Source organism: Chiloscyllium plagiosum, unplaced genomic scaffold (genome assembly GCF_037043375.1).
Source record: "Chiloscyllium plagiosum isolate Xiang-an unplaced genomic scaffold, Cpla_swu_hap1 HiC_scaffold_23, whole genome shotgun sequence".
In the NCBI taxonomy this organism is placed as follows: domain Eukaryota; kingdom Metazoa; phylum Chordata; class Chondrichthyes; order Orectolobiformes; family Hemiscylliidae; genus Chiloscyllium; species Chiloscyllium plagiosum.
In genome coordinates, this window is record NW_028270161.1 from 51195448 (window position 1) to 51220888 (window position 25441).

The following is a 25441-nucleotide window of genomic DNA, read 5'->3' on the forward strand; positions in this document are numbered from 1 at the left end:
TAGCCCCCAGATGTTGATAAAGAGGATTTTGCATGGTTGACAGGGCTGTTTGTGTTTTAGCCGTTGTCTTTCCCAGTTCCAAGGTCAATACCAGGTGGTCCGTCTGGTTTTGTTTCTTTGTTGTGATGTTCTAGCAATCAATACAACTGAGTGGTTTGCTAGGCCATTTCAGAGGGCAGTTGAGAGTCAACCACATTGCTGTGGCTCTGGAATCACATGTAGGTCAGACCAGGTAAGGATGGCATATTTCCTTCCCTAAAGGACATCAGTGAACCAGACACGTTTTTCCAACAATTGACAATTATTTCATGGTCATCAGTTGACTCTTAATTCCAGATTTTTATTATTTATATATATATCACTACACTTAGTGACACAGATTAACATAACAGCAAAGAAACACACCAGGCATGAGGTTTTGTATTTAGAGGGAGAAAAATTATAAATTAACTACGGTAAACTTCTAATCGAGGCTTAGTTAAACCATATTTGAAACTGAAGAATGATCACTGGACTCAATGTTAACTCTGTTTTCTCTCCACAGCTGCTGCCAGAACTGTTAAGTTTCTCAAACAATTTCTATTTTTGTTTTAAATTATTACTTTGTGTTTATTTTACTGAGAATTATACAAGAATATCCCAGAAGTAGAGATGCAAGTGGCTAAGGAAAACGAGACGCTATTAAGAAGGTTGAACTAGAGAAATTATAGGGTTGAAAATTGATAACTCTAAGATCCGATTGTCTACATCCCAGAGTGTTGAAGGAGGTAGCTATAGAGATCACTCATGCATTTATTATCTTCCAGCATTCTTAGATTCTGGGATGATTCCTGCACATTGGAAAGTAACAAATGTCAAGTCACCATTTAAGAAGGGAGCAAGAGAGAAAACCGGGAACTACAGACCTACCAGCCTTTTATCAGTAGCAGGGAAAATTCTGGAATTTAGTATAAAGATGAGTGGGCATCCATGAGGCACTGTGGGCTATCAACAGCAGCAGAATTGTACTCCAGCACAGTGTACATCCTCATGGCCTGGCATGTCACCCACTTATCTATTACATATAGTTGATTTTGATCTGATTAGGCCGAGACAGCATACATTGTATTTGATGAACTTTTTGGAGTCGATTGAAGATGTTACTAACAACGCTGATAAAGAAGAGCCAGGAGAATGTGGTATACTTATATTTTCAGAAGGCTTTTGGTTAAGCCCCCAAAAAGGAGGCTTGATAGTAAGATTAGGAAAGGAAGTAACTTGATGGCATGATTAATGATTAGCTAATATATTGAAAACAGAGTAAGAATAAGTGGTTCATTCTTGCGTTGAAAGGCTGCAACTAGTGGGTACTGCAAGAATCAGTACTTGGACCCCAGATGTTTACAATAAAAATCTATGATTTGGAGGTTGGGATCAAATATAATATTTCTAAGTTTTGGGTGGATACATAGCTAACTGGTGTGTATTGAGAGGAGGACATAAAACAGCTTCAGGAAGATTTGCACAGGCTCATTGAGTGGACAAGAACATGGCAGATGAAAAATAATGTGTAAACATGTGATGTTATCCACTTTTGTGTGAGGAACACTTGTGCACAGTATTGCTTAAATGGTAAGAAAATGTAAATGTGCAAAAGGGACTAAGGTAATCTTGATGATAAGTCACTGAATGCTATTATCAAGTGCAGCAACCTATTAGGAAAGCTCAAATTACTGCAGATGCTGGAATCTGTACTGAAAACAACAAATGCTAGAGAGTAAGCTAATGTTTCAAATCTAGATGACACTTCATCAGATCTGAAGAGTCATCTAGACTTGAAACATTAGCTTGCTGTTTCTGCAGGGATGGTGTCTGACCCTCTGTGATTGCTAGCATTTGTTGTTATAGGTATTAGGAAGGCTAATGGAGTAATTTCTCTTTATTGAAAGAGGATTTAGGGTATTAGAGTCAGAGATATATACAGCATGGAAACAGACCCTTGAGATTAGATTAGATTAGATTAGATGAGATTAGATTATATTACATTACAGTGTGGAAACAGGCCCTTCGGCCCAACAAATCCACACCGACCTGCCGAAGCGAAACCCACCCATACATTTACCCCTTACCTAACACTATGGGCAATTTAGTCTGGCCAATTCACCTGACCCTGCACATCTTTGGACTGTGGGAGGAAACCGGAGCACCCGGAGGAAACCCACACGGACACGGGGAGAACGTGCAAACTCCACACAGTCAGTCGCCTGAGGCCGGAACTGAACCCGTGTCCCTGGCGCTGTGAGGCAGCAGTGCTAACCACTGTGCCACCGTGCCGCCCCAGTCCAACTTGTCCATGACAATCAGATATACTACATTAATCTAGTCCCATTTGCCGGCATTTGATGCATACTCCTCTAAACCCCTCCTATTCACATACCCATCCAGATGCCTTTTAAATGTTGTAATTGTACCAGCCTCCACTACTTCCTCTGGTAGCTCATTCCATACAGGCACCACCCTCTGCGTGAAAAAATTGCCCCTTAGGTCTCTCTTAAATTTTTCCCCCCTCAGTCTAAGCCTGTTCCCTCTATTCCTGGACTCCCCCACCCAAGGGAAAAAAACCTAGTTGATGCCCCTCATGATTTTATAAACCTCAGCCTCCGACACTGCAGGGAATACAGCCCCAATCTATTCAGCCTCTCCCTGGAGCTCAAATCCTCTAACCTTGGCAACATTCTTGTAAATCTTATCTGAACACTTCCAAGTTTCACAACATCCTTCCAATAGTAGGGAGGTCAGAATTGCATACAATATTCCAAAAGTGGCCCAACTAATGTCCTATACAGCTGCAACGTGACCTCCCAACTCTTATGCTCAATGCTTTTATCATTAAAGGAAAGCATACCAAACGCTGCCTTCATTATCCTATCTACCTGCAACTCCACTTTCAAGGAACTATGAACCTGCACTCCAAGATGTCTGTACAGCAAAACCCCCAAGGATCTTACCTGAGTACAGGAATAATGAAGTCTTGCTTCATTTGCGCAAGAGTATAGTTATACCAAATGTAAAGTGGTGTATGCAGTTTTGTTTATTATCTCATGATGATATTGCCATTGAGGGCGGCACATTACTGTAAAAAATGCACAGGATTTAGCAAAAAGGTTCAATGCTTGTAACCGTACATCTTTTTTCCCAACTTTGGGTGGCTGTTGGCTTGAAGTGCAAAAGATTATCTTTGTTCTTGGAATCAAAAATAGAAATGCTAGAATCACAGATCATTCACTATCCATGAAGAGGGTAGAGAAGCTGACACATCAACTGGTAGACCCTATTTCAGGGCTGTTCGATTGAGGAATCAAAACATTAGCTTATTTGTTCTCATAATTGGCATTGGCTGTTTAAAGCATTTTCTGACTGCAGAGTTTTTTCCTTTGAATAATAGGCATTAGTAATTTATTTGATTTGAGATGATAGTATGAAGTCATTTGAGATAATTCAAATTTGAAAGAGAAAGTTGGATACTGAGCCGCCTTGTTCCTATGTCTAGCATGACCCAAGCTTGTTCAGATTGTGCTAACTACAGAAATTCACCATAGCCAGTCAATTTAATGGAAATTCAAACAACGTATGTCCATTATTTAAGGATAAAAGATGATTGCAAAATAGAAAGTCAACCAATTTCTCATTTGAAATTGTGTCCATTAGTACATGATGCAAAATGAATTGATTAGGTTATCTTGATAATTGAGAAATAACGATTAAGGTATTGAAATCACAAATTGAGATCTTTTTCATTTTCTTCTTCCCTGCAGTCATAATGAGTGGAAGGTAACCTGCAAGCATCCGGTGACAGGACATACATCCCAAGAAAACTGTATCTTTGTAATGAATGACGAGTAAGTTTTTTTAAGCCTGATTTATTCAAGCAGATAATGACTGTAAAGCAATAATTGAAATAATTATAAGACCATAAGACATAGAAGCAAAAATTAGGCCAATCAGCCCATTGAGTCTCTTCTGCCATTCAATCATGGCTGATAAGTTTCTCAGCTGAAAATGTGTTGCTGGAAAAACGCAGCAGGTCAGGCAGCATCCAAGGAGCAGGAGAATCGACGTTTCGGGCATAAGCCCTTCTTCAGGGCTCATGCCCGAAACGTCGATTCTCCTGCTCCTTGGATGCTGCCTGACCTGCTGCGCTTTTCCAGCAACACATTTTCAGCTCTGATCTCCAGCATCTGCAGTCCTCACTTTCTCCTCCCTGATAAGTTTCTCAACCTCATTTCCCCACTTCCTCCCCGTAACCCTTGCTCCCCTTGACAATCAAGAACCTATCTACTTAAATGTATGCAATGGCCTACCTCCACAGCCTTCTGTGGCAATGAAATCATAGATTCACCACTCTCTGGCTGAAGAAATTTCTCCTTATCTCCGTTCTAAATGGTCTTCCCTTTACTCTAAGGATGTGCCCTCAGGTCTTAGTCTCTCCTACCAATCGAAACGTCTTCGCCTCATCCACTCTGTCCAGGCCATTCAGTACTTTGTAAGTTTCAATTAAATCCCCCCCTTTCTTTAAAAACTCCATAGTGTATAAAGCCAGAGTCCTCAAACATTCCTGATATGTTAAGCTTTTCATTGCTGGGACCATTCTTGTGAACCTCCTCTGAACACACTCCTTCCTGAGATAGGGGGCCCAAAACTGCACACAATATTCCAAATATGGTCTGACCAGAGCCTTCTAGAGCCTCAGAAGTATATTTATATTCAAGTGCTCTCAAAATAAATGCCATTGTTGTATTTGCCTTCCTAACTACTGACCCAACCTGCAAGTTTACCCTGCGAGAAATCCTGGACTAAAACTCCCAAGTCTCTGTACTTCAGACTTCTAAATTTTCTCCCCACTTACAAAATAGTCCATGTCTCTATTCTTCTTACCAAAGTGCATGCCCTCACACTTTCCCTCGTTATACTCTACCTGTACTTCTTTGTTCACTCTCCTAACCTGTGCAAATCCTTTGGCAGCCTCCCGCCTCAGTTGCTACTTGTTCCTCTACTTATCTTTGCCTTGTCTGCAAATTTAGAATGCCCTCAATTCCTTCATCTAGATCATTATTGTATAAAGTGAAAAGTTGTGGTCCCACCACTAACCCTTGTGGAACACCAATTGTCAGTGGCTGCCATCCTGAGAAAGACCCTTTTATCCCCTCTGTCTGCTTTCTGCCAGACTTCTATCCATGCTTGCCTCTTCCCTCTAACAACACCGGCCCTTATCTTACTCAATAGCGCCTTTGTGTCACCTTGTCAAAGGCCTTTTTGAAGTCCAGATGGATAAAATCCATTGGCTCTCCTTGGTCTAATCAGCTTGTTACTTCCTCAAGGAATTCGAGCAGAAATTTTGGGCATGACCGCCCTTTGATGAAACCATGCTCTTTCAAGTATTCAGAAATCTCATTGTTTACAGTAGATTCCAAGATCTCACTCACGACCGAGGTTAGGTTAATCGGCCTGGAAATTTTGCCTCACTTTTGCCATTCATATATCGAAAGAAACTCTTCCTTTATGTTACTGGCGAGCTGACCCCCATATTTAATGTTCTCCCTCCTTATCTTTTTTTTGTTGCCCTCTGTTGCTGTTTGTAACCTTTTGGTTTCCCACTGCCATTAGCCACCTTACATGCTTTCTTTTTTGCTTTTATGCTATTCCTGACTTCCCTTGTCAGCCATGGTTGCCTCATGTTTCCTGTACTATGCTTCTTTTTCCTCGGGATCAATCTCTGCTATGTCTTGTAAATTATTTCCAGAAACTCCTGCCATTGCTGTTCCACTGTCTTTCCTGCGAAACTCTTATCTCGGTCATGGGGTCATAGAGATGTACAGCACGGAAACAGACCCTTCGGTCCAACTCGCCCATGCCAACCAGAAAGCCTAACCTAATCTAATCCCGTTTGCCAGCACTTGGCCCATATCCCTCTAAACCCTTCCTATTCATATACTCATCCAGATGCCTTTCAAATGGGTTAATTGCACCAGCCTCCACCACTTCCTCTGGCAGCTCATTGCATATGTGCACCACCCTCCGTGTGAAAAAAAAATTGCCCCTCAGGTCTCTTTTAAATCTTTTTCCTCTCACCCTAAACCAATTGCTTCTAGTTCTGGACTCCCCCACCCCTCTTCCCTGGCTTTTCCTTACCACCTTTCTTAAATAGTGGCACCATGTTAGCCAACCTCCTCTCTTCTGGCACCTCATCTGTGACTATCGATGATACAAATATCTCAGTAAGTGGCCCAGCAATCACTTTCTTAGCTTTCCACAGAGTTCAACGGTTCTGGGGATTTAACCACTTTTATGTTTTTCAAGACATCCAACACCACCACCTCTGCAATATGGACATTTTTCAAGATGTCACCACTTATTTCCCCACATTCTATATCTTCCATGTCCTTCTCCACAGTAAACACTGATGCAAAATGCTCGTTAGTATCTCCCCCATCTCCTGCGGCTCTATACATAGGCCTTGCTGAGGGGCACTATTCTCTTCCTAGTCACCCTTTTGTCCTTAATATATTTATAAAATCCCTTTTGATTCTCCTTCGCCCTATTTGTCAAAGCTATCTCGCGACCCAATTTTTCCCGCCTGATTTCCCTCTCAAGTATACTTTTACTGTCTTTATACTCTTCTAAGCCATCACTCGATCTCTGCTGTTGATATCTAACATATATGTCATTTTTTCTGAACCAAAGCCTCAATTTCTGTAGTCATCCAGCATTCCCTACACCTACCAGCCTTCTCTTTCATCCTAACAGTATTTGCTTCCCGGGTTCTCATTTTTGAAGGTTTCCCATTTTCCAGCCATCCCTTCACATGCGAACATCTGCCCCCAATCAACTTTTGAAAGTTCTTGTCTAATACCATCAAAATTGGCCTTCCTCTAATTTAGAACTTCAACTGTTAGATCTTGTCTATCCTTTTCCATAACTATTTTAAAACGAATTGAATTTTGGTCGCTGGACCCAAAGTGCTCCCACATTGACAGCTCAGTCACCTGCCCTGCCTTATTTTCAAAGAGTTGGTTCAATTTTGCACCTTCTTTAGTAGGTACATCCACATACTGAATCAGAAAATTTTCTTGTACATACTTAACAAATTCCTCTCCATCTAAACCCTTAACACACTGGCAGTCCCAGTCTACATTTGGGAAGTTAAGATCCCCTAACATAACTACCCTATTATTCTTACAGATAACTGAAGTCTTCTTACAAATTTGTTTCTCAATTTCCCACTGACTATTAGGGAACCTGTAATACAATCCCAATAGGGTGATCATCCCTTTCTTATTTCTTAATTCCACCCAAATAACTTCCCTGGATACATACCCAGGAATATCCTTCCTCAGTACAGTACAGCAGTAATGCTATCCTTTATCAAAAATGCCACTCCCCCCTCCTCTCTTGCCCCCCACCTTTCTATCCTTCCTGTGGCATTTGTATCCTGGAACATTAAGCTACCAGTCTTGTCCATCTCTGATCCACATCTCTGTAATTGCTTTGATATCCCAGTGCCATTTTTCTAACCATGCCCTGAGTTTATCTGCCTTTCTTGTTAGGCCTCTTGCATTGAAATAAATGCAGTTTAATTCATCAGTTCTATCTTGTTCTCTGCTTTGTTCTTGCCTGCCCTGAGTGTTTAACTCGCTCCTTTTCCCAACTGTACCAGTCTCAGATTGATCTCTTTCCTCACTATTTTCCTGGATCCCACCACGCCCTCCCCCCCCACTCCCCACCTTCCTAGTTTAAATCCTCCCATGCAGCTCTAGCAAGTCTCCCTGCCAGTATACTAGTCCCATTCCAATTCAGGCGCAATCTGTCTTCCTTGTACAGGGCACGTCTACTACAGAAGAGATTCTCCCCTGCACCAGCTCCTCAGCCATGCATTCATCTGCTCTATCCTCCTATTCCTACCCTTACTAGCTCATAGCACTGGGAGTAATCCAGATATTACCAATTTTGAGGACTTCCTTTTTAAATTCCAGCCTAACTTTCTATATTCTTCCTTCAGAATCTCATCCTTTTCCCTTTCTATGCTGTTAGTTCCAATGTATACAATGACCTCCTGCTGGTCCCTCTACCCTTTGAAGACGTTCTGCACCCTCTCTGAAATATCCTTAATCCTGGTATCAGGGAAGCAAAACACCATTCTGATTTTTCATTGCTGGCTGCAGAAATGTTTGTCTGTGCTTCTGACTAGAGAGTCCCCTATCACAATCAATCGCTTGGAACCCGACATACGCCTCATTATATTAGAGCAATTCCCAGTACCAGAAACTTGGCTGTTCATGCTATATTCCCCTGAGAGTGCATCAGCCCCTACATTTTCCAAAACAGTATACTTGTTTCAGATGGGGATAGCCATAGGAAACTCCTGCACTACCTGCCTGCCCTTCCTGCCCTTTCTGGAGTTAACCCATCCACCTGACTGTATCTGTGGTTTTTCTCCCTATCTATATCTGCCATCCATCAGACCCCATAGCTCTTGTAAATTCCTCATTGCCTCTAACTGCTGCTCCAGCCAATCCATGTGATCTGATATGATTCGCAACCAAAGACACTTCCTGCAGATGTAATCATCAGTAACCTGGACACACTCCCTAAACTCCCACATCCCAGCTCCTCCCTCATGCCTCTGTGATTGCCTTTATTCAGCTGAAACATGGTTACCTCTGATTGCAGGGTAAATGTAATCATTATTATCACTGCTTCCTAAGGGTTCCTTCACCTTTGTGAATTTTGCCTCATTGCACAAAACTTCATCCAGTATTGTCTGTTCCCTAGTGGGCTTCACCACAAGCTGCTTCAAAAAACATCTCATGGACATTTCACAAATTCCTTTTTTTGCAATCCACTACCAACCTGATTTTCCCAGCCCACCTGCATATTGAAATCTCCCATGATTACTGTAACTTTGCCTTTCCTACACATCTTTTCTGTCTCCTGGTGTATCTTGTGCCCCAGCACCTCACAACTGTTTGGAGGCCTGTACATAACTCCAACTATGTTTTTTTTTACCCTTGCGGTTTCTGAATTCTACCCACACATTGCGATTGCCTTAGAAATATCCATGATGTCTGCCTTAATTACTTTCAATGCAAATGGTTTGAACATTTGAGTTCTGTGGTTTAGTTCCTGAGTTGGCTTTTTTAAGTGAATCTGGTTTTTATTCTGAGTAGACATCTCCAAAAATCCTACACAGTAATTGAGATTTCTGCAAAACATTCAAAGCATTTAATTATGTGACCATAATTATGTCCAAATGTTCTTTAACTTTGCATGTGCCAGATTCTCTGACCTTAATTCATTTGCTGTTTTGCGATGCTTTTTGAAAATCTGACATACCCATCTATTTTATCCAAGAGGTTAAACAATGCACTACCAAAAATGCTTTAATATTTGGTGGTGAGACATTGTTAATCTTGCCAAAATTTTATTGTCAGAGATCTGAACTTTCCTGGAAAATACCAACTGATACTTCCTCTGTTTTTAACCAAAACATGGCAAGTCAGCGTTGAACATATTTGCCAATAATGTCTTAACAGCAGATTGTGAAAGGTCCAAAACAGTGATCTCAAGGTTGTAGGCACTGCCTGTGCAAAATGTAAATCACTGTTTCTCAGCACTTTTCAAACAAGCCTTATTAGGAGATGTAGTATAGATCAGTAGGAATACCCATTGGGTATTGCAGATCTTTGTTTCAAATACGACTACAGTAACAACAGAGTATACTAAAATCTGCAAAATTAGATGTTAATCATGCATGAAATACTTCCAAATAAAAGTGTAAAACTTATGGGTGTATATCCAAGGTGTTCCATTGAAATTGTTCCATTGAATTCCATTGAAAATAATATGAATAAGATGCCATTAGTTTATCATCTGAGGGTGACACGTGTAACAAGGATCACCCACAAGGACTATTTCCATTAGAAATTCAGGCTATGGCAGCGCAACCTCATTGATTATCAAACCTCATTCTGAATTTTATGCTTCACCTTTATATTTTTCATCATAGTCTTAAAGGCTTGCTTGGTGTACTTTTTAAATTAATATAGTCATGTATTGAAAGGAAGCATCCCAAGAAGTCCTCCCTAGTGTAGTAGTTAAAGGCTAGTTTAGCATTAAGGCATACAAACTAGAGTAACTTGATTCTGAACCTGTGTTGAGATAAGTTATCATGACCAGAATTGAAATTGAGTTGCTGCATTTGCCATCAGTGACCTTGTGCGGGTTAGCATTCATGGCAATGCTCTAACCCAATTGTCAACTTATTTGTTTTTCAGGGAAACCTAAATTTTCCCGATGGGTTTAGTGATTCAAATAAGTCAACCCAATTGTCTGAGTCCTCTATCACCAATACTTTGTTTAATTGGTGGGTAGGAAACTGAAATATGTTCGGCCACTCATTCAGCAATTCTTGGTTGTACACACATTTAGATCACAGTATTTTCAAGTAAATTGATGGTGTGAAGTCATTCTTCCACACATTTTAAGTGGTTGCCTCTGAAGAGGTTATAACTAGCACTTTGTAGCATTAAAACGTGAAAAATGTGTTTTACTTGATGAATCTTTATGGAGTACGCTCAGCTGTTGCTTTTAGAGAAGATCGTTTCTTCAAAAGCTGAAGCTGCTTATTGTAACTGCTTATTTAAAATATTGGTATCTCTATGCCCCCCCCCTATACAAAATGCCTGAAAAGTGAACATCACACTTTCAGCTAAACATGTTGTATCCCTCTTTTGCATTTGTATCCCACTTCCGTTTCTAAACCCATCACTACTCCGAACTTCTCTTTTTTGTAATTCAGGTTCTTATAATAAAGTACTGAATACAACTCCATTTTAAGATGAGTCCTTGCCAAATGAATTCTTTTTTCTACATGTAATTCCAATATGTGTTGTTTCTGAATTGTTCGCTTTACTTTGTAGGGAAAGGAATTGATTTTTCATCTTCTGTTAGTTATTTGGGGCTGGCATATATGAGTATTTGGCTCCTGAGGCAACCCCAGTTGAATAGTGTCTCAATATGCATGAAACATGACTGTGCAAAACATTGTAAATCTACCAGTACTAACTGTGTCACTTCAAAGTAAAGCTTTTTCAAGGATAATTCTGCAAAATTCTACTTTCAAAAGTTCTTCATTTATCAAAAACTGTTAAGCAAGCATCATTCTTGCGTAATGATGACTGGTATTTTTCTCATCTGACATGTGGAATATGTAAGCAATTGACATCTGCTTTGTTTGTATCGGTTCTGAGACTCCATCTCAACCTTTAGTTATAACTGCCCTAGTTTTAATGGGCTTAGAATGAACCTATTTCTGCACATCCACCTTCAGCCATTAAAACATCTCTTTAAATATAATGTATATTTTTCAACCTCACTTCCTACCCTCAAAAGTTCCTCAAATTATTGTGTGAAATGTGTCAAATATATCAAGTAAAACATTAACTTCTAAAGATTTGTGCTAAACAGTTGTTATTTCATAAAGACACCAATCAAAATAATTTCTTTATGAAACTGTGATATTTCTTTTTGAATGCAAAACAATTTGAAAGTAATGAAATTGTATCTGTAGGTCAATGATCAGTGCGTTGATCCATTTCTATTCTCTCAACACTTTTGAGAAGTTAAAGAAAGGCTGTATTGTATTTGATTTATTGATGGTGTGATTTTAAATAGGTCAATTTAACCAATGTTTATGGGTTCACATTGCCACCACAAGTGCACACACAGGCTGAATTTGAGATTACAACCAAACTAATTTAGTTGCAGTAATCCAATAAGGTACTAGCTTTTCCACTATCCTTGAAAGAGAAACTTGCCTGAATCCATGGAATTACAGCTAATGGGAAAATAATAATTTCAAAACATTAGTTTACTCATCAGTGCATCTAACAGTGGTGACAATGTCTCTGTTTTTGTTGCAGCAGAACATACAATTATATCATTATTTGGTCATACTTGTGCACATTTAGGCCTTTGCAATTGTCATGCTAAAAGTGTATAAAAAGAGAGTTGATAACATGCAAAGAAAATGGGTGAACAGGATGTATAAGTGGATCGCCCCTATTAATAAGATTGAAGGATTGTGGAATGAATAACAAAAAATTGGAGAAGAAATAAATCAGAATGGATAAATTCAATGTCAGGTCAGGTACAGGAAAATAAAGAAATAGGGAGAAAAACTTAGAGAAAAACAGGAAGGCAGGTAGTTTTTTTTAGAAAGGTGAAATTTCTAATATCTCCATCAGCAATCAGGAATGATATCCAAATTTAGTACCAGTTCATCCAGCATGAAAGGAGTTACAAATGATAATTTTAATTGGTTCTTAGTGAATGTGGATCCTAAGCATAAAACATGTAGCTTGCCAGAACTTCAGAGATGTTAAGAGTTTGTGCTGAATCAAAATAGGTTTTGTTTGCAACTAATAGCTCTGTTTTGCTGTTAAAATAACAGACCAGTGATGCACAGTGATTTGCATAGTTAACTGCCAATATCCAAATGTTGCTATCCAGATTCAGTCCACTGTTAAAATAATGTTTTACTCTCCACCTCACTTTGAACATGCATTGAATGTCATGAAGATACTATTACTTGATGGTATTTCCAACATTTTGAGAAGGGATAATTACAGTAAGCCCGGATACTTTTCGTATGATGTAATTAGTACTAATAATTGCTTGTCATTCTCCATGGCACTGAAAGTTATAGAGTCATAGATGTTGGCATATTGTGTGCAATGTGGTCTTCCTTTCTATCGGAAAGATGTTGTGAAACTTGAAGGGTTCAGAAAAGATTTACAAGGATGTTGCCAGGGTTGAAGGATTTGAGCTATAGGGAGAGGCTGAACAGTCTGGGGCTGTTTTCTCTGGAGCATCAAAGGCTGAGGGGTGACCTTATAGATGTTTACAAAATTATGAGGGGCATGGATAGGATAAATAGGCAAAGTCTTTTCCCTGGAGTCGGGAAGTCCAGAACTACAGGGCAGCGGTTTAGGGTGAGAAGGGAAAGATATAAAAAAGATCTACAGGGCAACGTTTTCACGCAGAGGGTGCCAGAGGAAGTGGTGGAGGCTGGTACAATTGCAAAATTTAAAAGGCATTTAGATGGGTATATGAATAGGAAGGGTTTGGAGGGATATGGGCCAAGTGCTGGCAGGTGGAACTAGATTGGGTTGGGATATCTGGTCGGTGTGGATGGGTTGGACCGAAGGGTCTGTTTCCATGCTGAAAAGTTTGAAGTCACATTCCTTGAGACTTCTATTACTTGAGACGATAAAAATATTGAATATTGAATTTAAATAATTTTTTTCCTTCCAGTCTCCTTTTAATCGTTACTTATTCTAATCATATTCCTCTCATTAATTCTTTTTCTGTATGCATGATCCATCTTTTATTTCACCGTTCTACTAAACCACTTGACAGTTTATTTCCCTGTTCCTTGAATTTAGTTGATTGCCTGCTTGCTCAACTCTGTTTGTTTCGCCATATTATTTTGTAGCTCCTGCATTTTGAAGCTGAAGAGTAAGAGTCTAACTGCCAAGAGATGCTGTTAGATTCTGTGCAACAGCAAATATGGTGCATTATATTTTACTGTACGGGGTGGGTGCATGAAGTTGGCACTGGCGTCCAAAATAGTCAAATATTTTATTTCATGCACCAATGCTACCAGCATTTATTTTGAGTACAATAATTCACTTTTTAGAAATCTCAAGATGACATCAATTATTACAGTGATTATGAGCTAATAGCTTCAGTTACTACTGACCGTTTAACTTTTGAGTACTGTGAGAGGGAGCGATGAAATATTGAAAATCACTGTTAACTGTACACATTTTAGATAAGGCTGCCTGCACTTTTGAAACAACACTGAACAGGATGACAGAAATGATAATTGAATACAAGTGTGTTGAGGTTTAATTTTACTTTAGAAAACACTTCAAATATTTTGTGGTTGACTGCTGTATCCTCATTAGCCAGTTTGTTAATATATTTGTGGTCCATTAAGCTTTTATGAAATGTCCAATCTTGCTGTGAGGTCAGTTACAATAAACTAGGTAAAATTAAAGTTCATCTTGACTATTGTATAGGAAATATGCATGCAAAATCTTTCCAATTGCTTTGAGTGATTTGCAACTTCAGTTAAGAATCCAAAACACACTGCTCTATTAGAATAATCTCTGAAGTATGAGTAAAATAATTCTGTGGACGGTTTGTATTGTTGCAAGCATTTTGCTAATTAAAAAGCTTCATAACTGTCTTAATTGTAAAATACACTGTAGGAAGCTGCTTCAATTTTATTTCCTGTCATTGTAAGAATTGTAGATGACCTGGTTGTCTTGGTTCTTGATCTTGAATATTGTCATCACTTAACATAGTGAATTGAAGAATGTTGACTCTTTGAAGCTAATTGCATGTGCAGTTTGAATTATTCAGCTGCTGCTTATAGTTGCAAGTTGACTGAGATGGAGGATTGAAGTATTAGACTTGTTGCATTCTTTTTACATTCAGTTATGATTACTCCATGAATTCTGTATTTTACATGGCTATCACATTCAAATTGATATTTCAATTTTTTATGAATATCATAATGATGTTTAAAGCTGGTGCATATTGTTTCTAACATGATGCAGTAATACATTCGCTCTGACCAGTTTGGAGGTCAAACGTTGAGAAAGATGCAAAAGTGGAATCAATATATTAGCCACTTTTCTCTGTAAATGTTTTAAAATAGTGATTCTAAATGCATCTGAAAGTTAGTGTGATTTAATTGCGAGGAAGGAATGAATGAATTATGTAGTTATCTATTTCATAAGTTGTGTTTTCTTTATCCCTGTGTCAATTATTTAATCTGTTTCTGAAGATCACTTTAAAAGAGGGCAGGCTTCTCTGTATGTTGGAGATAGTAAGGACTGCATATACTGGAAATCAGTGTGGAGCTGGAAAGGCACAGCAGTTCAGATAGCATCAGAGGAGCAGGACAGTCGATGTTTCGGGTCAGGACCCTTCTTCAGGACTGGGGAGGGAGAAGGGAGCTCAAATAAATAGAGGAAAGGAGATAGGGCTGGAGGAAAAGTAGGTGGGGTGGTGATAGGTGGATGAAGGAAACATAGATGGGATGGTGATAGGTGGATGCAGATAGAGTATAGTTGTGAATCGTCAGTGGGAAGTTTGGAGCGGATAGGTGAGAAGGAAGATGGACATGGGATGAGGTTGAGGGTTGGGGACATTTTGAAGCTGGTGAACTTTATGTTGAGGCCATTGGGCTGTACACCCCCAAGGTGGAATTTAAGGTGTTGTTCCTCCAGTTTACCTGTGGCCTTATTTTGACATTGGAAGAGGCCCAGGATGGACATGTCACCAGGAGAGTGGGAGAAGAAGTTGGAATGGCTGGCAACTGGAAGTTGCTGTTAATTGGAACATACAGAATGCAGATGCTCTGCAAACTAGTCCCTAAGCCTACACTTGGTCCCTCTGATGGGAGCAACGGATGCAATAGATTAGGTTAGAAGAAGTGCAGGTGAATCTCTGCCAGATTTGGAATGATTGTTTGGGGCCTTGGATGGAGGTAAGAGGGGAGGTGTAGGGGTAGGTGTTGCACTTTGTGGTTGCAGGGAAAGGTGCCAGGTATGGAGGAGAGGTTAGTGGGGAGTGTGGAATTGATGATGGAGTCGAGGAGAGAATGGTTCCTGCAGAAAGCAAATAGGGTGGGGAAAGAAATTTCTTTTTGGTGGTGGCGTCTGACTGCAGGTGGTGAAACTGGATGATCCATTGGATTTGAAGATTGGTGATGTGGTATTTGAGGACCAGGGGACTCTATCCTTATTGAGGCTGGGGGGAGGGATTTGGAGTGCAGAGGAGCGAGAAATTGAGGAGATACGGTTGAGGGCATTATTAAACACAGGAGAAGGGAAATTATGGTCCTTGAAGTAGGAAGACATCTGGGATGTCCTGGAGTGGGATCCTTCATCCTGGGAGCAGATGCGGTGCAGGCAGAGGAATTGGGAGTATGGAATTGTATTTTTATAGGAGATGGTTGAGAGGAAGTGTATTCGAGGTACCTGTGGGACTCGATGAGTTTGAAATGGATATCTAAGTCGGTTACTGGAGATGGAGACAGAGAGGTCCAGAAAGGGGAGGGAGGTGTCAGAGATGGTCTGAGTGAATTTGAGGTTTGGATGAAAGGTGTGGGTGAAGTTAATGAACTGTTCAAGATCCTCGTGGGAGAATGAGGCAATGCCAATGCAGTCATCAATGTCGTGGAGGAAAAGGCGAGGGATGATGCTGGTGTAGCTGTGGAAGAGGGAATGTTCCACGTTTCCTATAAAGAGACAGGCATATTTCGGACCCATGCGGGTACCCATAGCCACCCCTTTGGTTTGCAGGAAGTGGGAGGAGTCAAAGGAGAAATTGTTGGGGGTAAAGACCAGTTCTGCCAAGTGAATGAGAGTTTTGGTGGAGGGGGACTGGATGGGCTTGCGGGAGAGGAAGAAATTGAAGGCTTTTATGTCCTCCTCAAGGGGGATACAGCTGTAGAGAGACTGATTGTCCCTGGTGAAGATGAGTGTTGGGGGCTGGGGAATTGAAAGTCTTGGAGAATGTAGAGAACATGGGTTGTGTCCTGAATGTAGGTGGAGAGAGTTCCTGGAACAAAGGGAAGAGGCCGGATTTGAGATAAGAGGAGATGAGTTCAGTGGGGCAGGAGCAGGCAGAGACAATAGGTCGAACCGGGCAGTCAGGTTTGTGGATTTTAGGTAGAAGATAGAAACGGGCAGTGCAAGGTTGGGAAGCCATCAATTTGGAGGCTGTGGAAGGGAGATCTCCCGAGGTGATGAGGTTGTTGATAGTCTGGGAAATGATGATTTGGTGATAAGAGGTGAGGTCTTAATTGAGGGAACAGTAGGAGGGGGTGTCAGAGAGTTGAGCGTCTGGCCTTAATGATGAAGTGGTCAGGACGCCATACTAATACTGTGCTACTCTTGTCAGAAGGTTTAATAGTGAGGTTAGGGTTGGAGTGGAGGACAGTGCATTGTGATGGGGAGAGGTTGGAATAGGTGAGAGGGGTGGAGAGATTCAGGCAACTGATTTTGTGATGGCAGTTGGAGTTGAAGAGATTGAGGGAGGGTATGAGGCAGGGAGGGAACGTCCAGGAGGATGGAGTTTGTTAGAGACAGGAGAAAAAGTCTTCAGAGGGTGGGTTGAATCCAAGTTTGAAGAAGTCGGCACAGAGGCGGTGGAAAAAGAGCTTGACGTCTAGACATCTGCGAAACTCATTGACATATCACCATCCCAGCTACCTTTCCACCAGCTCTTCCCATTTTTTTCTGAGCTGCCTTTGCCCTCCTGATGAAAGGTCCTGACCGGAAAGGTAGCCTTTCCTGTTCCTCAGATGTGATCTGACTTGCTGTGCCTTTTCAGCTCCACATATTCTCTGTGCATTGTTGAGTGAATACTGATGAGGTAGAAGTTGCTCAATTGAATTGAATATAATTGAAGTTGCTTCAAAACTTCGATTGTGTCATAGAAGTCATGAAGGAAGATGTGGATGAATATATTATGTGCTGGTTCTGTCAAATCTCAAGCAACCATGTTCCTGAAATCACAAAGCATGGAAACCAAACTTGTCAAAAATATCCAGCAGATTTTTCTTTTCGGAATTTCTGAAAAATTGGAGACAATCATTAGATACTTAGTGTAGGTTCTGTGTTTGGAAGTTCCACGGTATAAGTGGGGGCAGGGACTTTTGAGATTTGAACAGAAGATTGTTATTGAATCTTATATAAATTTGCATAATGTATAATTACATACAGTAAAGAGTTGTTGGAGATTGGGCTGCTTAATCAATGCAGTGATTGTCTGCTGAACACATCTGGTAGTTTTTTTTCTTTCAAGCTTTGAAAACATATCAGAACTTCAAGCACTGTATTTGGGAATAAAGAACTCGATAAAGCAGAAAAATGAATAAATGTTATGCAGAACAAAGATTATTGTTGAGAATGTAATTAACAGGGTTGCAGTCCTGTTGGAGCACACAGTGCAGAGTTCTGGCATCTCCAATGAAAAACAGAGGAAGCTTATTTTTATGACTGTTTAATTTTAAACTGCTGAAACATCTCAAACTTTGGTACTTATACGCCTGCTGGTTAGCCAAAAAATTAAATGGCTTTTAAAAATACCTAAAGTTTCAGTGTAGCTAGTTTTGTTTCTTCTTTATCCACCCCATAATTGTGCTTCCTTGTCCTATCACCTTGGGTTATCATATTGAACAATTGAAATATGACTAATGAGAAGTGATATAAATCTGAACCTCATTTTTCAAGAACTTTATCATGGTGGAAAAAAGAATATGACATTTATTTTAACAATGTTGTAGCCTTCTTTTTGGCTGTGCTTTAAAAATAACTTCGAAATAGATAATGATACAATTTTTCTTACTTTCTGGATCATTGCACCATTATTTGTAGTCATTAATTTTTGAAAAATGGAAACATATTATTGTAATGAAAATCAACTTACGACAGTACTATGGCTTTGAGGCGTATTTTGTTGTGGAATTTTTTGAAGAGAGGATTTGCATTGGATAGGCATATGGAGGATAGTGGGCTAGTGTAGGTTAGGTGGGCTTGGATCGGCGCAACATCGAGGGCCGAAGGGCCTGTACTGCGCTGAATTCTTCTATGTTCTATGAGCCACAGGTGTGAAGATGTCTCCTCCAAGCTGATAAAATAAATAGCTTGTGAGACCCGGGCTTTGTTTTAAGTTCGAACAATAAAAGCAGCATGAATGGAAAGAGTCAGGCTCCCACAGGACCAGGATTTTAGTTTAGCTTTCAGCAGTTGTTGGGGTTTTGAAGTTGATTGTGGAAACAGCTAAAAGCTTGGGTTCTCTGCCTGTTGCCAGAATCGCATGTGAGACAACCTGTTTTACTGACTTTGCCTTTGCCAAGTATGTGTTTATGGGATGTTACTATATTGGAACAGTTGCTGCTTAGTAGCTAAATCTATTTTTCCGTTAAGTTTTCCAATACAATTAAAGTTATACCAATTCTACTTTCTTTTCTTTGTATTTTAACTGTAGAGTAAGAATAAAGTGTGTTTTGCTTAAATCCGAGGAGTGTAACAATCGAATTACATCTGGAACACAACAGCTTACCCTTGCCCTTAAATAAGATAAAAGTTCTTGTCTAGACTATCTCCTTGATATATTTGAAGTGGGTTTGGTCTGGTCCATAACAAAATCTATACCACGCATTATTTTAATGGAAGATGTGAGTGATGCTGTTACAAGCCCCACATTGATGATGTAAGAAAGCTGAGACAGTGTGGAACCAGTGGCAGAGGGGGTTGAAATAATGCAGTGCCAAGGAGCTGAGGAAAGTCTCACAAAGGAGTGCAAGCCTGGACTTGCATTATTTCTTTCCCACAAGTAAGCAGGATTGCAGGCTCCTAGGATAAGGGAGTGGGTTACATCATGTTTGTGTTTGTGTCTGTCCATCTGTTCCTGTGTGTGCAGCAGAATCTGACTCCAATTAACTCCAATTATCCAGGATAAAGATTTTGTTCTGGCAGGACCATATTGTAATTGGTATGTCATTGTCACCTGATGTTATAATTGTCTTGTCATAATCAATTTTGGGATCTGGAAAATCAGGATCCTTGACAACAGTAGCAACAGGCCTGAAATTTGCACTACTATCATTACCCAGAACCCCAGGAAATTGGCAACTGGATTGAGTGATACACAGCAGGCAGGAGAAAGCCAGCTGAAAGAAAAAAGTGGTGGATGCACCTTCTGGAAAAGTAAATTGGAAGACAACTGTTGACTCTGTGAGGTCACTATAGAAAGCAAGCTAGTCGACCATCTCAGTGAGGCCCCTTGTGGTGCAAACAAATGGTTCATGTCCTTTTGTCTTAAGTGCACATGCCCCGTCCCTAGAAGCAATTGGTGAAGCCAAAGAGGAATTCTAATCCTGACTACATCCTGAATTCTAATCTAGCCCTGACTACACATTGCCTGTGATTTACAAAGGGAGATTCTTCTTGGTGAGTTCATAGCCAGACTCGAGAGAAACCTCTGGAAATACTTCATTGGCAAGGAAGATAGAGGAAAAGCAAACATTTACAGAGTTCTCCTTTCTGACAAAAAATCCAGTACATAGTCTGGTTGAACCAATTTTGCCAAAATGCAAGAGCTTGTGACAGTATCTTTGTTCCAGACATTGGCCACAGAGGACATTGTCTATTCCCTTGACTGTACTATACCTGATTATAACTGCATTTCTTTTTGTATCCTCCTCTTCAATGAGTCCCTTTTTTAAAAATAAACCTACTGGTCTTTGAGTTTTTAATATGTTAAGTAATTTGTATAGCAATAATTCACTCAATATTTCCTCAAAAGATAACTTTTTATCCCAAGACCAGCCAAGTGACCGTCATCAGATTTGCATCCTGTGTTATATCCTTCATTCAGTTGGGAGCAAAACTAACAGTGCTATAGGTGTAGTCTCTCTAGGGCCCTATGTATGTAAATGTAGCAGCACTTCATTGCCCGAACAATAAAATCCATCATTCCAATTCTACCACCTCACACTTCTCAATAAATCTCAGTGGCACAATACTCACTTTTTGTACTTCTTTTATGAGGACAGCACTATACCACAAGTTTATGCAGTCTTTCTCCGTTTAACTTGATTATCTGCTTTTTCCAATCTTCCTGCTAAGAGAAAAACTTCAGGCATTCTGATGTTATACTCCATTTGTCAAATCTTTGCTCACTGACTCATTTATTTGTCTCCCTTTGCAGACTCTTGTTACCCTTTCATAACTTGCTTTCCTACCTAGCTTAGTATAATTAGCAAGTCTAGATACCACATAGAGTTCCTTCATCCAAGTCATGAATATAGATTGTAAGTAATTGAGGCCAAGCACTGATCTCCATAACATTCTGCTGGTTATGGGTTGCCAACTGAAAAAGACCCATTTATCTTCACTGTTTCCAACTGACTAACAAATTGTGAATCTGTGCTAACAGGTTTTCCCCAACACAATGAGCACTTACTTTACCTTTTGGACTGGTACTGGCTCTCCTTTCTTCATTCTGCTTGTTACATCTTAAAAGATTGCAAGTTAAGGAAATAAAAATCCTTTTCTACTTTAACTTCAGTAATGGATTGAAGCATTTTCCTTACGGGAGAAGTCAGGCTAAATGACACAGTTTATTTTCTTTTTGTCTCTTTCTTCTTGAATAGAAATATTATATTTGTGAATTTCCAATCTATGCATGAACAAATGTGAGTAGGCAATCCTTGAGCCTACTGAAGCATTTGGTAAGGTTATGGCAAATCATTGAGTTGTTATGATTCAGAAGTAGGCCGTTCAACCCAACGTGTCTGCACGGGTTTGTTTTTAGATTAGATTAGATTCCCTACAGTGTGGAAACAGGCCCTTCAACCCAACAAGTCCACACCGACCCTCCGAAGAGCAACCCACCCAGACCCACCTCCCTCCGACCAAAGTACCTAACACTACGGGCAATTTAGCATGGCCAATTCACCAAACCTGCACATCTTTGGACTGTGGGAGGAAACCGGAGCAACCAGAGGAAACCCATGCAGAAACTGGGAGAACGTGCAAACTCCACACAGACAGTCGCCCAAGGCTGGAATCGAACCTGGGACCCTGGTGCTGTGAGGCAGCAGTGCTAACCCGTCTCAAAGCATTTTGTCTTGTTGCCAATTTCTTGCATTTTTCCCCAAAATATTTCTATTTACGTTCATCATATTATGCCTCTTGAATGCCCCAGCTGAATTTGTCTCCATCACACTTCCAGGCAGTGCATTCCAGGCTCAAACTACCTGCTGTGTGGAAAAGATTTTTCTTGTCTCTCATTTGCTTCCTATACATTGAATCATAGGGTCATATAGTCCTACAGCACAGCAACAGACCCTCTGGCCCAAATTAGTCTATGCCAACCAAAATGTCCATCTACGCCAACTCCATTTGCCTGCACCTGGCCCATATCCTTCTAAACCTTTTCTGTTCATGTGTTTATCCAAATGCCTTTTAAATGTTGTTAATGCACCTGCCTCAACCACTTCCACTGCTAGCTCATTCCATAGGTGTACCACCCTCTATGTAAAAAAAAGTTACACCTCAGGTAGCTTTTATTCTTTGCCCTCTAACCTTGAACTGATGCCCTGTAGTCCTTGATTTCCCAACTGTGGGAAAAAGATTGAGTGCATTCACCCTATCTGTTAGGTTCTTTTCCTGAGGTTTCACACACGAGATACAATTCGCAAACACTAACTTATGCAAACAGTTAGTTTATTAAAGCTGATACAAGCTAGGTGACCACTTTGACCCACTTCGCAGGTGTGCAAAGAGGAGTCAACGAAACCCTGAATAAAATAAACACATCCCCTTTATAGAGGTCAGTTGGCAATGCTCAGATACTCTGGCCACTCCCTCTCAGTCACATGCCACTCAACCCCCAGCCACTCCCCCATAGTCACATGCCACTCAAGACAACCCCAGCCACTCCCTCACAGTCACATATTACCCAAGGTACAATGGTAGAATGAGATCATCCTCTGAGATAATGTAAATGTAAAATGCCCTAATCCTGTGGAATCGTTACGCAAATGATTTCCTGATTTGGTGATTCCCCAAGACAATGTAGGTGTGATATACCTAGCTTTGGGGAAATGACTGTGAAAGCATTTCTGAATGGAAGAGGTTGAATGAAAGTTTAATTTGACAATGGTAGAGGGAGTAGTAGCAAATGACTGTCTAAGTGGGATGGGAGTTGTCCGCATTCTTGCATGAATGTCGTCCCCACTCACTTCCAGAATGTTCAGTCAGTGCAGTTTAATCCTTAAATTACAGTAATGTCCAGAGAGATATTCCAATTTAATCTTTTAACATTACATATCCGTGCCCCTCATGATTTTATACACTTCTGTAAGATCCCCCCCCCCCCCCCCCCAGTCTCCTATGCTCCCAATAAAAAGGTCCTAGCTTGTACAACCTCTCCTGTTCCAAAATTCTTCAAAATTGGGCTGTCTGGTTCTCAACCTTCCATCAACAGAATCAGTTTCTGCCTATCTATTCTGTCCAGACCACTCTTGATTTTGAAAACTTCCAGGAAATATCCCCTGTACTTTCCATGCAAGAAGGAAAACAATCCCAGTATCTCAATCTAACCTTATAACTTAGGTTTCCTATCCCTGAAACTAAGCTTGTAAACCTTTTCTGTGGTCTCTTCAATACAATCCGAATTAGTTAATGTACGATCCCCAATGTCCCATTCAAATGCAGCATAATCTCGCTACTGTTGTACTCTTTTAGTATCATGTACTCATTTAGTATCTGATATAACATCAGCCCCTCAAAAAAAAGTGTGGTAGTGGGGTTTCAGCAAAGGTAATTTCGTTGAACATCAAGGAAGCGTGGTTAAATTCTTTCTTAGAGTCATAGAGATGTACAGCATAGAAACAGACCCTTCGCTCCAACCTGTCCACACCGACCAGATATCCCAACCCAATCTAGTCCACTTGCCAGCACCCGGCCCATAACCCTCCAAACCCTTCCTATTCATATACCCATCAAAATGCCTCTTAAATGTTGCAATTGTACCAGCCTCCACCACATCCTCTGGCAGCTCATTCCATACACGGGCTACCCTCTGCGTGGTCCCTTTTATATCTTTCTCCTCTCACCCTAAACCTATGCCCTCTAGTTCTGGACTCCCTGATCCCAGGGAAAAGACTTTGTCTATTTATCCTATCCATGCCCCTCATAATTTTGTAAAGCTCTATAAGGTCACCCCTCAGCCTCCAACGCTCCAGGGAAAACAGCCCCAGTCTGTTCAGCATCTCCCTATAGCTCAAATCCTCCAACCCTGGCAACATGCTTGTAAATCTTTTCGGAGCCCTTTCAAGTTTTGCAACATCTTTCCGATAGGAAGGAGACCACAATTGCACGCAATATTCCAACACTGAGATGATTGGTAAACAAGAACTATAAGCATCTTCCTTTGTGCTTAATATATGTCCAAACAGTTTTCCCAGTAAATAGAGTCATAGAGTTAAACAGTACGGAAATTGACCCTTTAGTCCATCTCATCTACATTGACCGTTGAGTAATAGAGATGTACAGCATGGAAACAGACCCTTCGGTCCAACCCGTCAATGCCAACCAGATATCCCAACCCAATCGAGACCCACCTGCCAGCACCTGGCTAATATCCCTCCAAACCCTTCCTGTTCATATACCCATGCAAGTACCTCTTAAATGTTGCAATTGTAACAACCTCTACCACTTCCTCTGGCAGCTCATTCCATACACGTACCACCCTCTGTGTGAAAACGTTGCCCCTTAGGTCCCTTTTATATCTTTCCCCTTTCACCCTAAACCTATGCCCTCTATTCTGGGCTTCCTGACCCCAGGGAAAAGACTTTGCCTATGTACCATATCCATGCCCCTCATAATTTTGTAAACCTCTATAAGGTCACCCCTCAGCCTCCGACGCTCCAGGGAAAACAGCCCCAGCCTGTTCAGCCTCTCCTTATAGTTCAAATCCTCCAACCCTGGCAACATCCTTGTAAACTCTTTCATGTTTCATAATGTCCTTCTGAAGATCAGATTTGCCCACAATATTCCAACAGTGGCCAAACCAATGTCCTGTACAGCCGCAACATGACCTCCCAACTCCTGTACTCAATACTCTGACCAATAAAGGAAAGCATACCAAATGCCGCCTTCACTATCCTATCTACCTGCGACTCCACTTTCAAGGAGCTATGAACCTGCATTCCAAGGTCTCTTTGTTCAGCAACACTCCCTGAGACCTTACCATTAAGTGTATAAGTCCTGCTAAGATTTGCTTTCCCAAAATGCAGCACCTTGCATTTATCTCAATTAAACTCCATCTGCCACTTCTCTGCACATTGGCCCATCTGATCAAGATCCTGTTGTAATCTAAGGTAACTCTCTTTGCTGTCCACAACACCTCCAATTTTGGTGTCAGCTGCAAAGTTACTAACTGTATCTCTTATGCTCGCATCCAAATCATTTATGTAAATGACAAAAAGTAGAGGACCCAGCACCATCCCTTGTGGCACTCCACTGGTTACAGATTTCCAGTCTGAAAAACAACCCTCCATAACCACCCTCTGTCTTCTATCTTTGAGCCAGTTCTGTATCCAAATGGCTATATTCTGAAAGATCTAACCTTGCTAATCAGTCTCCCATGGAGAACCTTGTTGAACGCCTTACTGAAGTCCATATAGATCACATCTACTGCTCTGTCCTCATCAATCCTCTTTGTTACTTCAAAAAACTCAATCAAGTTTGTGAGACATGATTTCCCACGCACAAAGCCATGTTGACTATCCCTAATCAGTCCTTGCCTT

General features: G+C 40.7%; 1 protein-coding gene across 16 annotated transcripts in view; it reads left to right on the forward strand.

The window, feature by feature from the left end:
- Window positions 1–25441, forward strand: part of plekha5 (pleckstrin homology domain containing A5) — a 360346-nt gene that overhangs the window by 219548 nt on the left and 115357 nt on the right. For 15 of the 16 annotated variants that reach the window (XM_087999672.1, XM_043713467.2, XM_043713466.2 and 12 more), the window contains one exon: window positions 3795–3878. The exons of the other annotated variant lie outside the window; for it this stretch is intronic. In XM_087999672.1, coding sequence (XP_087855798.1) covers window positions 3795–3878 — 84 coding nt within the window. The remainder of the gene's footprint in view (window positions 1–3794; window positions 3879–25441) is intronic. 16 annotated transcript variants of the gene reach the window in all.